This window comes from Mercenaria mercenaria, chromosome 14 (assembly GCF_021730395.1).
Source record: "Mercenaria mercenaria strain notata chromosome 14, MADL_Memer_1, whole genome shotgun sequence".
Taxonomy (NCBI): domain Eukaryota; kingdom Metazoa; phylum Mollusca; class Bivalvia; order Venerida; family Veneridae; genus Mercenaria; species Mercenaria mercenaria.
The window spans coordinates 66,359,375-66,373,372 of record NC_069374.1 but is presented as its reverse complement, the minus strand read 5'-3'; the positions used below and the strand labels follow the sequence as shown (position 1 = coordinate 66,373,372).

General features: G+C 34.9%; 1 protein-coding gene and 1 pseudogene across 1 annotated transcript; one reads left to right on the top strand and one right to left on the bottom strand.

The window, feature by feature from the left end:
* The first annotated feature begins 5,884 nt into the window (after positions 1 to 5,884).
* LOC123541041 (uncharacterized) lies at positions 5,885 to 8,326 on the top strand. The gene is made up of 2 exons (XM_045326394.2): positions 5,885 to 6,116; positions 6,467 to 8,326. The coding sequence occupies exons 1-2, from the start codon at positions 6,016 to 6,018 to the stop codon at positions 7,911 to 7,913; spliced, it is 1,548 nt and encodes a 515-aa protein (XP_045182329.2). The 5' UTR covers positions 5,885 to 6,015; the 3' UTR covers positions 7,914 to 8,326.
* A 102-nt stretch (positions 8,327 to 8,428) lies between these two features.
* LOC123541042 (uncharacterized) lies at positions 8,429 to 11,190 on the bottom strand (annotated as a pseudogene).
* Positions 11,191 to 13,998: the final 2,808 nt, after the last annotated feature.

The window sequence follows — 13,998 nt, the reverse complement described above, 5'->3', positions numbered from 1 at the left end:
ATAAAGAATTATTCACCAGAAAAAAATATCAACAGGATTCCCCTTCCTGTCAATGACGTCATCGAGCATTGCCTCGCACACACGCTTTAGGCTCTCAGTTTGATAAAAAAAATGTAACTGGACTAAACTTCTGACTAGTCACCGTTACAAAAATTGAGAAATCAAAATGCATTCAATGTTATGTGCATGTGGAAGTTTATTTTGTTCATTTTATAGGTTACAAACCATTGGCAAGGCTACCAAGATAAAGCGACTTTATGGGGGCATAAAAGTATGTAGTATCTTCTGGGATGTATGTGTACAAAGCAGCCAGGTTATATCGTAAACCAGAGTCCGCTCTACGTGATAGAACCTTTCGGCTCTAGCCAGTGATAGGAGAGAAAGAAAATCTGCCCAATTGTCCTCCACCAGCTGAATTTATTAGCTATATGGCAAGCATAGGGTATGGTTATGACATGTGATTTGATGTATGTTAGGAAGGAAGAAACAGGGTGGTCCAGCGGTTGCAGCTTCATGGTATACAGAATTCAAAAGACGGAACACGGACGTGACTTTATCAAAACCCCAGAAACTGTCTGAGCTTAGAGCAAAGTGGTGTACCTCTGAGGAGACCATGAACAGGTGTTTCTGTTAACTGGCGAAAGTGTTCAAGAAGCACAACTTTGAGAATCACCCAGAGTTTATCTGAAATGCTGATGAAACAGGTTTACTGATGGACAAAACCCCCGCTATGTATATATGTATGAAGGGAACAACACCACAGGCCATAACCTCAAACAGGGGAATCAGTGACACTCACAGCATGTGGAAGTGCAGCAGGCAGTAGATTAACACCATATTACGTTTTCCCGAGAATGAGATGGAATCAGGACCTTTTGACAAGGATTTGTAAAATATCAGCTAGTACTGCGAAAGAGAGTGGATGGATGGTCTAATTCAGTTGTTTTTATGGAATACTAACAATTAGAACAGCGCTTCCTGAGGCAACGAAGGAGGGAGAAGCAAACAATGTAGTGTTCTTTGGGATACCACAACATATCTCACATGTAACACAACCCGATGATATAGGTTGCTTTGGCCCATAAAAGAACATCTAATATAGTAAATAGCAGGAACCCAGGAATGCAGATCTATCTCTACAATATAGCAGAAGTCTCCAGCGAGGCATATAACAAAGGAGTATGCGCAGAAAATATTATCAGTGCTTTCATGAAGACTGATGTGTATCCTCTGCAGCGTAGACCTATAGAGATGCAGATATTGAAACCACAGGTGACAAGAAACAGCACATCAGTGACAATCAAGAGCCTGTATCATTCATTGACTGTAAAAAAAGTATTGAAAGTGCAGGAAACATCAAAACGTTACAGGAGGAGGAAACCTTCCATCTTGGGTGATACATCATCCCTGTCAAAGAAAATGCTGTTAGCTCAAGTTGATAATTCGAAAAAAGTAGAAATTTTCAAGAAAGACAAGAAAGCAACAACATTAAAGCTATTGAGTCCATCTGGGGAGAAGGATGTGCCAATGAAAACCCGAGAAAGCACGAAGCGAGTCCAGAAAGCACCACTGTCATTAGTGCTTTGTCCTTCTCGTGACAATAACAGTTTAGATTCAGAGGACGACTTTGATAGTGAGGAAGTCGCTGAGAAAGATATGTGTTGTGTTCGTGGGAAGTTTACGCCAGAGCCCATGAACCTCATTTACACGCTGGAACTTGTAGAGTGGGAACATTGTGATAAGTGGTCACTGGATCTTTTAATACAGGGAAAATGATTTTTCTTGAAAATGAGTAAATAAATTGCAAGTCGTATACTGCGTTAGATCAGTCATTAAAACACCGATAATCGGTGCGTCAAGGCAATCGCATATGTCGCAGATGTGTAAAAGTGTGCTTTTATAAGTTATTGACAGAGGTTGTTTCTCATACATGCATCCAGACAAGTTTATTTCAAATGTTGATGCTCTAGTTTTTGAAGTGTTTTCTGGAAATTCAGGAAAAGCCAGGTACAAATTCACTTTTGTGAATTGTGAATTTGTACAAATTTTGAGTTAGTGCAATTGATGCTTCATTTGCAGTTTAGTATATTTCTAGGGCATTGCTTTTATTATTCATTTAATAAGTGTATGTAAAGTAAATATGTAATTCGTATTACTGTTGTTCAGTTGTATGAAGTTTCCTGTGCAGAATTCATGTTTGTGATAACCCGCATCTAGCATTACTTCGCGGGCCAGCTACTATTTAAAGATAATAGCGGCTCAACTAAAATCAGTGTTCCAAATACATACGCTGCTTATCAGGATGAAGACCAGTCCATTGACATGAAGCACGCCGATAACCTTATCTTTGATATCCTTTATTTAATATCTTGAAGACAGTAAACTGGACCCTGTTATTAGATAGGCATCATGTAATTGTTGTTTCATTTAACATCTTAAACCTAAATACTGTTTGAAACAAAAAGTGGAAGGAGCCTAATTTCAAATGGTGGCTGCCTTTATAATAATGTTTTTATGAAAGCCTGAGGAATAAAATATGCACTGGCATAAATTTGGGAAGAAATGCAGTTGTGGAGACATGTTCTCCCTTTGCAAAACAAATCCTCACCGAAACACATGAACCCTGAGTATATTCTGGTCCTCTAGCATGTTTAAGATCTCAAATTCAAATGAGCGATCAAGGCCATCATTTTCGTCTTGCTTTCAATTGTTATCTTGACACATTTTATTTGAAGCCATTCGTTTTAGTTAGTTAATTGAAAGGTCACGCACACACCATGCGTGCTGGGCCGAAACCTTATGTTTGCCCGTCAAAATGTTGCGTCTGTTTGTGTACGTGCTCTAGTCTTGTGTACGTCCCCGTGCTTGCTGTGGGTTGCCCTTATAGGCAGTCAGCGTTTTTGGAATGTGGCTTTTTCTGTTAGATATTCATCCTTATTTTTGTTCGATGATATTTGTTTCATGTTTTATGATTTGAACACGAATATAACTGATTATCCCTTCATAGGCTCTAAGCCAGATAGACAAAAAGTATGTAAAATTCTGTACAGTATTACAAATCTTAAACACATATGATTTACACTGACAGTTTTCAACAATAGACAATGTAGATCTAAAAATGACTAGTTTCAACACAATGATACCTCTTTACTACAGTTTAAAGATATTTCTTTACATTTTACATCTTTTTAAAAGGAATTGCCTGAGAGTTCTTGAAGCGCACCTGTTGTTCTTTTATCAACAATTATGAATATGAAATGAGTTTCTCATTTCAAAGTATTGATTAATCTTTATACTCTAAGTGCAAAAAGTGCAAATGAAATTTCATTCACCACTTTTGAATCAACTTTTGAAGCATGTAACAAATAGTGTCTAATAAGATCTTTGGGACAGTAATGGTCTTAATTTACATTATTGACTTTTATTTCAAGACATACTGTAAGTGTAGAAATATTCGCGAGATTCAAATTTATAATGAATATAAACAATTTGTTAGTTATTGTAAGTTATTAAATTATTAAAAAAAAAAACAATACGGAGTTAGAGGGCGTGGACGGTAGTTTACATTTCCCTTATTCATCCATGAGCAAGCTTAGTCAAACCGAGCCTGCAATATTTTCGTTTATGTCGTTTTGGGCGACCTGTGACTTTACACCTTTTTATTTTAACCTTTGGCCAAACCAGGTATCCATGAAGATATGAATTCGTGGATTTTAATTTTTGAAGATTAAAACCGAACGGGATTTATTTTGTACGTTTATATTGATATCATGGAAGGAGTTATACACAATATGGACTTTTTAATCTGCAAAGTCAGTCCTGTAATGAAAACGAGTTAAATACCGGTCTCCCGTTGGACTTTTGTTTTTCACTAAGTTGGCTCGAGCTTTTAAAATGCCTATCTAATAATTAAGCAGATTACTCCTATTATTTGCTAACGTATCATCTATATAGGTTAAATATTTCAAAGCATGAGGTGAAACGTAAACATTGGTTGTGAGAAAAGTGCCTCATAACCATTTACTGTATTGGAGCTTCATAGTTTTTTTTTACTATTACCACTAGCCTGACTGTTTTCACCTTAGGTCATTATTTTCGCTCGGCAGTTTCTAAAGAGTTAAGTAGCTATGAAATTTGATTCAAGTATTCATTTAAGTTTCTAAAAAAAACGGATAATCATCAAAAGGAGGGATGAACTCAGAACCTAACTGGTGTTGATAAAATAATATAGATACATTTTGCTCTGCAACAGAACTTTAATTTACGTATTGCAACAATAGTACAATATATATGTACAATTGCAATAATTTTGTAATAATATAATTTAGGAAGAAAATGTAATTACTGCCTTACTAGCATCGATTACCGCTGAGAAATGTGTTCTGTTGTAAAAAAAAAAACAACAATTCCATGAACTAGTGCATCTCAATATCCAAAAATATTTACAAATACGGTATTATTCTTTTTACTTTTAGTTCTCTATATCGACTGGCTATGCACGGCCTGCGTATTTCGTCAAAACGAACAACAGAAATAATAATACGGTATGAGGATGTTGACTGAATCTTTATCAAACAGATTATTGATTGTTTTAATCATATACATTGTGGCAATTCTAATGTTGACTATTAACAGCTCAAGTATTCCACATTTTCATAAAGCAAACAAGCATGTAAACCGGACGTATGACCATGAAGCAAGCCGACAAGCTCATGTTTGTGATCTAATATCTAATGTTTTGACGGAAAGTGTAAAACCAGACCCTAATATCAGAGAAACTACATGCAATTGCTGTTTCCAACATAATTATGATTATGTTATATATGTAAATATCTTTATCTTACTAAGAATCATAAATACATATTTTTGCTGCAAGCGACATGGTAGAGCTAAAACGTTCTAATTTTGCACCACAGTTTATACTACTTTACTACCATCAGTGAATAGGAGTAATCACAAAGATCATATTTTTCGGGTCATAAAGTAAATTAAATCTTAATTTGTAAGTAAAAGTGTATATCATGAATTAAGTTTTCACATTTACCTAAAGTAGTTCTGCACGTTTGGATCGGAATTGTTTCTACAATGTAGAATTTGATTAAGCTCTGATTTTCCGAAATTTCAGTATATACTAAGAAATTTCAGCAAATAAAAATGGTAGCGTCGTGTACTTGATTTTTAGCTAGACTTGTTTTGACAAATTGGGACCTCACACAGTTTTTCATAATGGGAATCTATAAGAAAATCACAACTTTCATAACATAGAAATTTTTAAAAATAGAAATGACACTTCTAACGGTCGTAAATAAACCTATGGCCTTTAATGTGGTGAAATTAAATCAACTGCACTTTTCAAGCTAATTTTAAGACATTATTTTGAACTATTTAGTCAGATGTTTTAATATCGTATTTTAACTTAAGAAAGATAGTAACAGTGCCATTGTAATAAATTTACTCACAGGTTGCTGAAATGATCGTCATATCCGTACGCAGAATCCAGGCTTTATTCTACGTTTTCCGGATAAATGACGTTATGCCATTACTTCCGGTTCATCAAACGTGCAGAACTACCTTACGTTTACCATCTTAATACCAGAAATACCATATTTGGTAATACATCTATAGAGAAATAACCATGACATCACTGTACCCACTGCTGCTATTTCAATACATTCATAATATTCGAATTGCCATATATTTGTTTTCGTTTGAACTTCAATTTTCAATTTTTTATCGCCGCTTTTGATGTTTTATTGAGCCCATTCAAAATAGATATATTGCCAAATGTTTCATATTCCCCTTTAATACAGATAATCTTTAAACTATTATTTATACTGCTGTTGCAGCTAAAACTTCGTCACTATTTGAACCAACGTTTTACCAATGGCAGATAATAGTTGGTTATCTTCCCCTGCCAACCGATAGGTGGCGCCACTGTTCCCGGTCCATCAGAATCCCTTATCGATTAGCATCATTCTGAGACAAATCAAAACAAACGTTCTTTACTTTTAAAAAATGGAATCTAAGTTCGGATCACTTACAATTCCACAACTGAAGGCAGAATTGAAAAAAAGGGGTGCTAGACTTTCTGGACGTAAGAATGAATTGGTTGAAAGGTACGTACATTTCCCGTTATTTTAGAGAGAAAACAGATATTTTGAAAACGAAAGTAGAATGCCGCCGCGGCGAAAATGAACGCTGTCAACATTTATTTCGCGTATAATTTGCTATTTAGCGTATGTTTGAAGAGTTAATTGTAGCTTTATTTTATATTAGTCTAAATAAATGACCAGAAAATATATTTTCCTTTGTTTCTTGATATTTCTTTATTTCCAGACATTTTTATTTTACGTTGTTGTTCATACATCTGTGAGTGGGTGGGGTTTGGTTTCAACGTTTTCATTACGAATTTATATTCTGCCGTGTAATACATCTTATTTGAAATAGTTCCCTATTCTATTTACAGATTAGTGTCTTACGAGAGAAATCAAAACTTTGGAAATGTAGAGACTTTAGAGCCTGAATACAACATGACATTACCAGATCCCACAAAATATGCGGATGTCAACTCGGATTCAAAATTTCCGAAAACAGAACTAGACAGTGTGCATAAGTATCTGGCACAGCATGAGAAAACCCTGGATAATCGTATTCAAAGACTATACAATGAGCAGTTTTTGAGATATTTCCGTATGTCACCAGGACAGGATGTTGTATATATTAAATCAAGTTGTCATGCAGAGATGAAGAAAGGTGTGTGTTATACTGTAGATATTGAACTTAACTCTGGGGGGTCAGTTATTGAGGCACAGTGTGAATGTGCTGCTGGTATGGGGCCACATGCTCACTGCAAACATGTGTGCACAGTACTTTATGGTGCAGTAATGTTCTCCCAGAAAAAGACAGTAAAAACGGAAGAAACATGCACCCAAAAATTGCAAAGTTTTCATAAGTGTAAAAAATATTTAGGTAGTCCATTAAAGGCTGATACACTTGATATGCCTGGTGCAGCTGAATTAACAAACATTGACTTTGACCCAAGACCAGAGCAGTTTAGAAATTCTGTTAGCTATCAAGACCATTTCAGAAATGCATGCTTGAATTTCCCTGGCATATCCAAAATGCCAATATTTCAAACTTTTGAACCAGCAAACACTAAAGCTGTTGCATTAGATCATGACTATTTAAAACTTTCGCCAGAAGAGAATTTCCTTCAGAAAATTTTCGTTACCAAAATCAGTGATGAAACGGTTATTGATATCGAAAAAAAAACAATGGGCCAGAGCGTGAATAAATTATGGAAAGAGGAACGTACAAAGCGCCTACCATCCTCGATGTTTGGTAAAATTTGCAAGTCTACTGACCGGACTGATAAAGATAAACTAGCCAGATCTTTAGTTGATACAAGAGAAATTAAAGCGGCCGCCTTGGAACATGGACGCAAACATGAAACAATCGCTATAACAAGATTTATGGAAGACACCGGCAACACTGTGCATTCCTGTGGTTTAGTGGTCTCGAAACAATTTCCATTTTTAGCATCTTCACCGGATGGTATTATTAATGCAAAGCATATTGTTGAAGCAAAATGTCCTTATTCTGCAAGAGACAAAGATATCACTCCTGTCACAGTGCCTTATTTAAGTTGTAACGACCGTGGACAATACTCTCTTAATATGAATCATAATTACTATTATCAAATCCAAGGCCAGCTATTGTGCACTGGAGCTAAAAAATGTTCACTGATTATCTGTTCAGCAGATAACCTGAAGATTAGGGACATCAAATATTTTGATATTGAAAGAAATGACACTTTCATATCAGAAATGGTTGGCCAGTTAAAAACTTTCTTTGAAAGCCATTTCAAAATGGTCCTGCTGGAAAAACATTTTTACAAGCCATATATAGACTAAGTTCATTGTCATATATATATTAAGAAAACAGACACCTCTCAGATGTTTTTATTTGCGATAACCTGACCTGTCTGTAAAATCACTGCGACTAGTCAGCTAGAATCAGAACTTTATTTTTTCAAGAATATCTTCAGTTAAATAGAATACCTATATCTAAAAATCATCCTGATTCTATCATTGATATCGAAAACCATTTTGTGATGTAAAAATTATTGATATAATTTGATTTTATTAAATGAGTTATAGATATCATTGATATCATTAAATTGTTTTAAAGATATCAATAAAACTGATTTAAAATTAATAATGGTAAAATGATTATCTAATTAAAAAAATTTTTTCTGATATATTTGAATACATTTGATATCATTATTAAATGTCAGTGATGTAAACGATATCACGGTATCAAATGGGTGCGTAGTTAGTAAAATGGTCTGACATAAATCTTTCAAATCTGTACTGATGCTACATCAAGTATTCATTTTCTAAGTTTAACTTCAGGAATAAACACAGAATGAAGTTTTGAAATTGATTTATTTTACTTGTTTTTAATCTCTTGTTTGATAATATGCAGAAAGTATTCAATATATACATATTTATTATATCAAAGTGTTGTGTTTTCTTTGACATCAACAACTGTCAACAGAAACTATGTTGTACTCAATGTGCTAAGCATGTTTTGGAACTATACACGTCTTGAAGTTACACAACATAAAACAGACATAAGTTATATGTGATGACAACTTTGTTTCCGTGCCCGTTAAAGGACATGTCAAGATCTTGTAAGTTTTTCCTAGTCCAATAATTCTTTCAATATGTACCCTTTTACTGGATATTTTCCTGTCATTAAGAACTATTTTCCCAGACATTCTATTTTTCTTTTTGAAGAACGTTGGTACATTAACTCGAACATTTGCTGTCGCAAACAAATCCTGAACGTTAAAACCTTTATCGGCCATTACACTATCCCCGGGGTCACAGGCATTTACAATTTTACACCTTTCAACAATTTGTCTGTCACTGGTAGACCTCCATAAGCTTCAGAAATATAGTTTACTAATCCACCAGGTGTTGTGCCAACAAGAACTTTAATAGTGTTTCTGTTCTTGTATGTTGAATATGTAGACTGCTGAGCTCTAGGTGCTTTAGGTTTCTTAATTGGGCATTCAGTTCCATCAATTATGATTCTTGTCTTTGGAAATTTTAATTTAAAATCCGACGGCATAAAATACCTCACCAGATTCTGACTTGGCCATATATTGGCTTCCCTCCACTGTTTTGACATAAATATAATCCATGTGTAAACAATATTTTTCACACTTGATTCAGAAACTGAGAAAAAAGTTGACAGTTCAAAGTTTGTTGAATATCGCCTTAACTTCATCAAAGTCATAAACAGTTGGTTTTCAACAGATATACCACTTATTTGAAAATATATGTATTTCAAACAGTATGCTGCAGGTCCCAAAGAATTCAACACAAACATAAATTTAGCATATGACTCCAGACCTGTATAAAAATGTATCAGTTCATTGTTGGAAGAAAATCTCTCAATTGAGAACATTGGTGTCTCATCAGTCTGGGTCATACAGTTTTTTACAGTGAATTCATCTTCAAATAGAGGTGTTGCTGTGAATGTCTCAGTCTCTATTACTTCTTCTGCGAAATCAACATGTTCAGTAAAACTTCTCTCCAAGTCTTCTTTACAAGACCTATCTAATTCACTTTTTCTATAATCTCTGTTCAAAGCTCTTTCTTTCCTATTTTTTGCTGTCTCCCCTTCCGCTGTTGTCCAAGGAAAAATACTAGGTACTGCTGTTGCCAGAAGCCGTTCATATCCAGGTTTCAATCCTTAAAATAAAGAAATAAAAGACATGTTTAATGATTTTATTTTAATTTATAAGCAATATCGTACTTCATTATAGATACAAGATACCCGTTTCAAGGGCGTTTGTCATACCCTAGATTTGTAAATAGACTATCCGGGCTTTTAACTTGTAAGGTACAAACTTGCATGGATAAACACAAGAAACTGTCTAGCCTTGCGGGAACCCGGACACCTAGCCTATCTGCTAGTGTTTTTCTAGCCGTCCGGTAATCAATTTATTTAGAAAGTGTAATAAATAGAATTTATCATTTTAATATTACCTTGGTTGCAAAGAAAATGGCAATATTAACCTGTACACAAATACCAGGCTTAACTCAGACCAAAATTCAATATTTTTGTCTTTTGTTTAGTTTACATCTGCATTTTAGCACAACTATTCATTGATTGTATTGATGATTAGCAATTTATCAACTAAATAACAAGCACACTATTTTGACAAAAAAAAAAAAACACCCAAAAAAACGCCAAAAAACAGATAAATCATGAACGCATTTGATTAACGCACAGCTAAAAAAACGGGCAGAAAGGTAACACGTCAGGTTAACGGACTGCTAGAGCACAGGCTAGGCATACAGTTACCGGACAGCTAGGCACTACCTAAATACAAAGCTGGTGATTTAAACGTAAGTATTTACTGTACACGATTACAGTTTACTGTGCGTATACACGCGATAAATCCAATAACTCTACATGACTTTGTACTGTGATTCATCCTCCATTATTTGGGTCCTCCCAAGTTTTGACATTTAGAATGCCAGTCACAAATATAAAACAATCCAACGTCAAATTATTTTGACTAATGACCCCTATAACCTGAATTTTAGTCCTTGACAGAATGAAAGACAGTCAAACATGTTACATACCCAACAAATAACCCATTATTTATGATGAAATAAATTAAGACAGTACATTGAAACATTACCCCTCCCACTCCCAAATAATTGTCAGTTGGTACTTTCGTTTTGAAATAAATCAAATTGCAATACAAAAACATGCTACAGGCGAGAAATTATACAGTTTTTATCATATTATCATACCAAAAATAGTCTCCTTTATGTAGTCATCCGGTGTAAAGTGTTTCTTGCATACGACGGACGATTTTGTTGGCGTCCACATTTTCATTGTGTTTTCATCAAGTCGTCGAACGGCCTGTACCCATTTCGCCCTTCTTATAGGATCACTCGGGTATTCATGTCCTCCCCTTTCATGACAACCCGGTACGGAACAACAAGTTTTCGGCATTTTAAGACGTTTAAATTGAATTTATAGAACACGGAAGTAAACTTTCTTTGTTTTTGTGTGAGATAAATCTCGAAGTAATCCGAATGATGGACCGGGACACGTTGCGCCACCTAGTAAGTAACGATAACTCGCCGCTATCTGCCATTGTCCGACAAGAAAGTACTCGTATTTTTGAAACAGTTATGTTTTCATCTATATTACTGATATATTACCAGACACATTGGGGATTTCATCACGAGAAACTGGTAGAATTGGAAAATTATACAGATGAATAATTACATCTCAGTGTTAAATTTTGTGACTGGGTGGTTAGGGATTATTTGTCCTTCACGCGGCTGTGTGTTTGAAACCTTGCCCGGGGTGTAGAATTCTTTCATGTGTGGAAGTAATCAAGCTGGCTTGCAGGACAGTGGCTTAACCTAGCTGCCCGCCTATGCCTGAAATAATGCCTTGAAAATTGATATATGACCTATAATTCTGTCAGTCTAAAATCAAAATTGACAAAAAAGAACATTTGTATTAACTCTACTGGCTTATGCTGTAGAGTTCAAAAGATAATGCCTGGCTATGCCATAATTAGCCTATGCTATTTATTTTCTTAACATAGGAATGAAGTTAAAGTGTCCCCTGCCAATAGAACAAATTCTGGAGAGGACCTTATAATGATGCTTCAAGCCAAGTTTGATGGCTTTGTTTGCTAACGACAATTTTCGTGTAAAAAGAAAATATAAGCTTATTTGCCAACAGTTTTGATCTGTCGAAACTGCCCACATTTCTCAGACGTGTTTTAGAGTTTTAACTTACTAACTGGTAGTACCATTAAAATATAAGTTGTCCGTAAATTGACTTGGCACTCATTTATCTTCGCCAATATTTTTGGGCGCTTTCGTTAATTTACGCAATATTTGTATCTTGAAAATTATTAATATCTATACATGACTAAAGCAACATATACTGTTAATCAATGACACGGTGGCGTAGTGGTAAGGCATCTGACTTCTACACACTTTACCACGGTTTCGAGATCACCTTGGATTATTTCTTAATGTAATGTTATCATTACCTGTTTTATTTTTTACATTATTTTATGTATCATATTTCATGAATTTTAATTGTTTTCTCTTACAGTATTTATTTTCTGGAAAGCTGTTGACAAGTGATTTGTCTTTTTATCTAAGATACTTTGAAAACCATTTTATTCCACTTTTTACAACGGGTAAATATGACTCACATTTTTTTCATTCTTTCTTTTATAAATCTTAAAACTTCCATGAATGCTTATCAACATGCAAAGTTGTACCCTCCCCCAACTCGCTCCTTCTCCCGGTCACCGCCACCACACTCCCCCCCCCCCCCGCCCCACCACCATTTTTTCATTCCTATTGTAATTTTCCAAATCTTCTATGAAGATTTTTGTTTGTTTGTTTGTTTTGGGTTTAACGCCGTTTTTCAACAGTATTTCAGTCATGTAACGGCGGGCAGTTAACCTAACCAGTATTCCTGGATTCTGTACCAGTACAAACCTGTTCTCCGCAAGTAACTGCCAACTTCCCCACATGAATCAGAGGTGGAGGACTAATGATTTCAGACACAATGTCGTTTATCAAATAGTCACGGAGAACATACGTCCCGCCCGAGGATCGAACTCGCGACCCCGAGATCCGTAGATCAACGCTCTTACCTACTGAGCTAAGCAGGCGGGCTCTCTATGAAGATTTATCGACATATGAAATTCAAATGTAATGTATTATTGGCTTCTTTGTAACATTCTTAACTTTATGCTGGATATATGTCTTTGCCATTCCTCAACAAAGACCCCATTCGATTAATGGAATTTGCTTGTTTTAGGATAAATATTTTTACATCGAATTGAAGATGAGAAATTGATGCATACTGTCACATCAGTACCTATGATTTTTAATACATATTTCCGTTTTAAACTTGATTCTCAGTCAGTACACAAGGTTTAAAGAAATACATATAGGCAACTGTCCCATTTCCCTTTAACTGTGAAAACACGCGACATTTGAGAGAAGTTAAAGGGGACTATTTTTGCCCTTAGCTATTCGCATTATTCGCACATATCGTTTTGTGTACTACCAGGGTCACTCAAATTTTTTGAAAGACCCTGGTACTACCGACGACTATTGCTTGACTTTATTTGGTCGAAAAATTTATCTGTATATGACATTCAATCTGTCAAAACATAGAATGTGTCTAGGAAAGATGACTACACTAGCTGCTTGTAAACCCCAGACATTAAATATCAGTCGAGTTCATAATTTGTGTGAATAATATAAAATTTCACATTAAGTCCAGTACCAATTGCAGTGACAGTTGTACAACGTGTAACTCCATGTAGTTTATTAAATTGAACATACCGAAAATCCAGTGGGATCCCCTCTGTGTCCCTTAGGCATTCTTTCTACACGTGAAAATCCAAATTTCTGCTACTACAACCATATTATGAAGTATTTTTAAACTGTATCGAAGTTGATTTCAAAATGATGTTGTTTTATATGAAATTACATATTTCGTAAAGATTTCCATTGGATGCAAAAATGTTGGAAAATGAAATACAGTTAAATAATTGTACGTTACCATATTAAATAATCATGCTTAATCGAACAAAAACGGCAAAATATTAGTGTCCTTTACTTTCTAAACAAATGTGTAAAAAGGAATATAACTCGAATTTACCTGCTTAATGTGAGCCTGTAAAAAGCGAAAAATAAACCACTGATAAATTTGATAACATTCGTTTAAACGTTTGAATTAAGAATATTATCAGTCCATGTTCTCCTAATTTATGTTTGTGTCATCTAAATACGATTAGTTTTGGACCCAAGTACTAGATTCTCAGTAAATATGGGTTCGGGATTAACTACAAATAATTGTAAACGCGCGGAGTGTGTTAGGGAATGAACGTCACTTATGAAAAATGAAATATCTCTT

Excerpts from the sequence above, each read along its gene's own strand:
- LOC123541041 (XM_045326394.2), top strand. The coding sequence starts at position 6,016 with ATGGAATCTAAGTTCGGATCACTTACAATTCCACAACTGAAGGCAGAA. Across the intron at positions 6,117-6,466 it reads AAGAATGAATTGGTTGAAAG|ATTAGTGTCTTACGAGAGAA; the intron begins GTACGTACATTT and ends TTCTATTTACAG.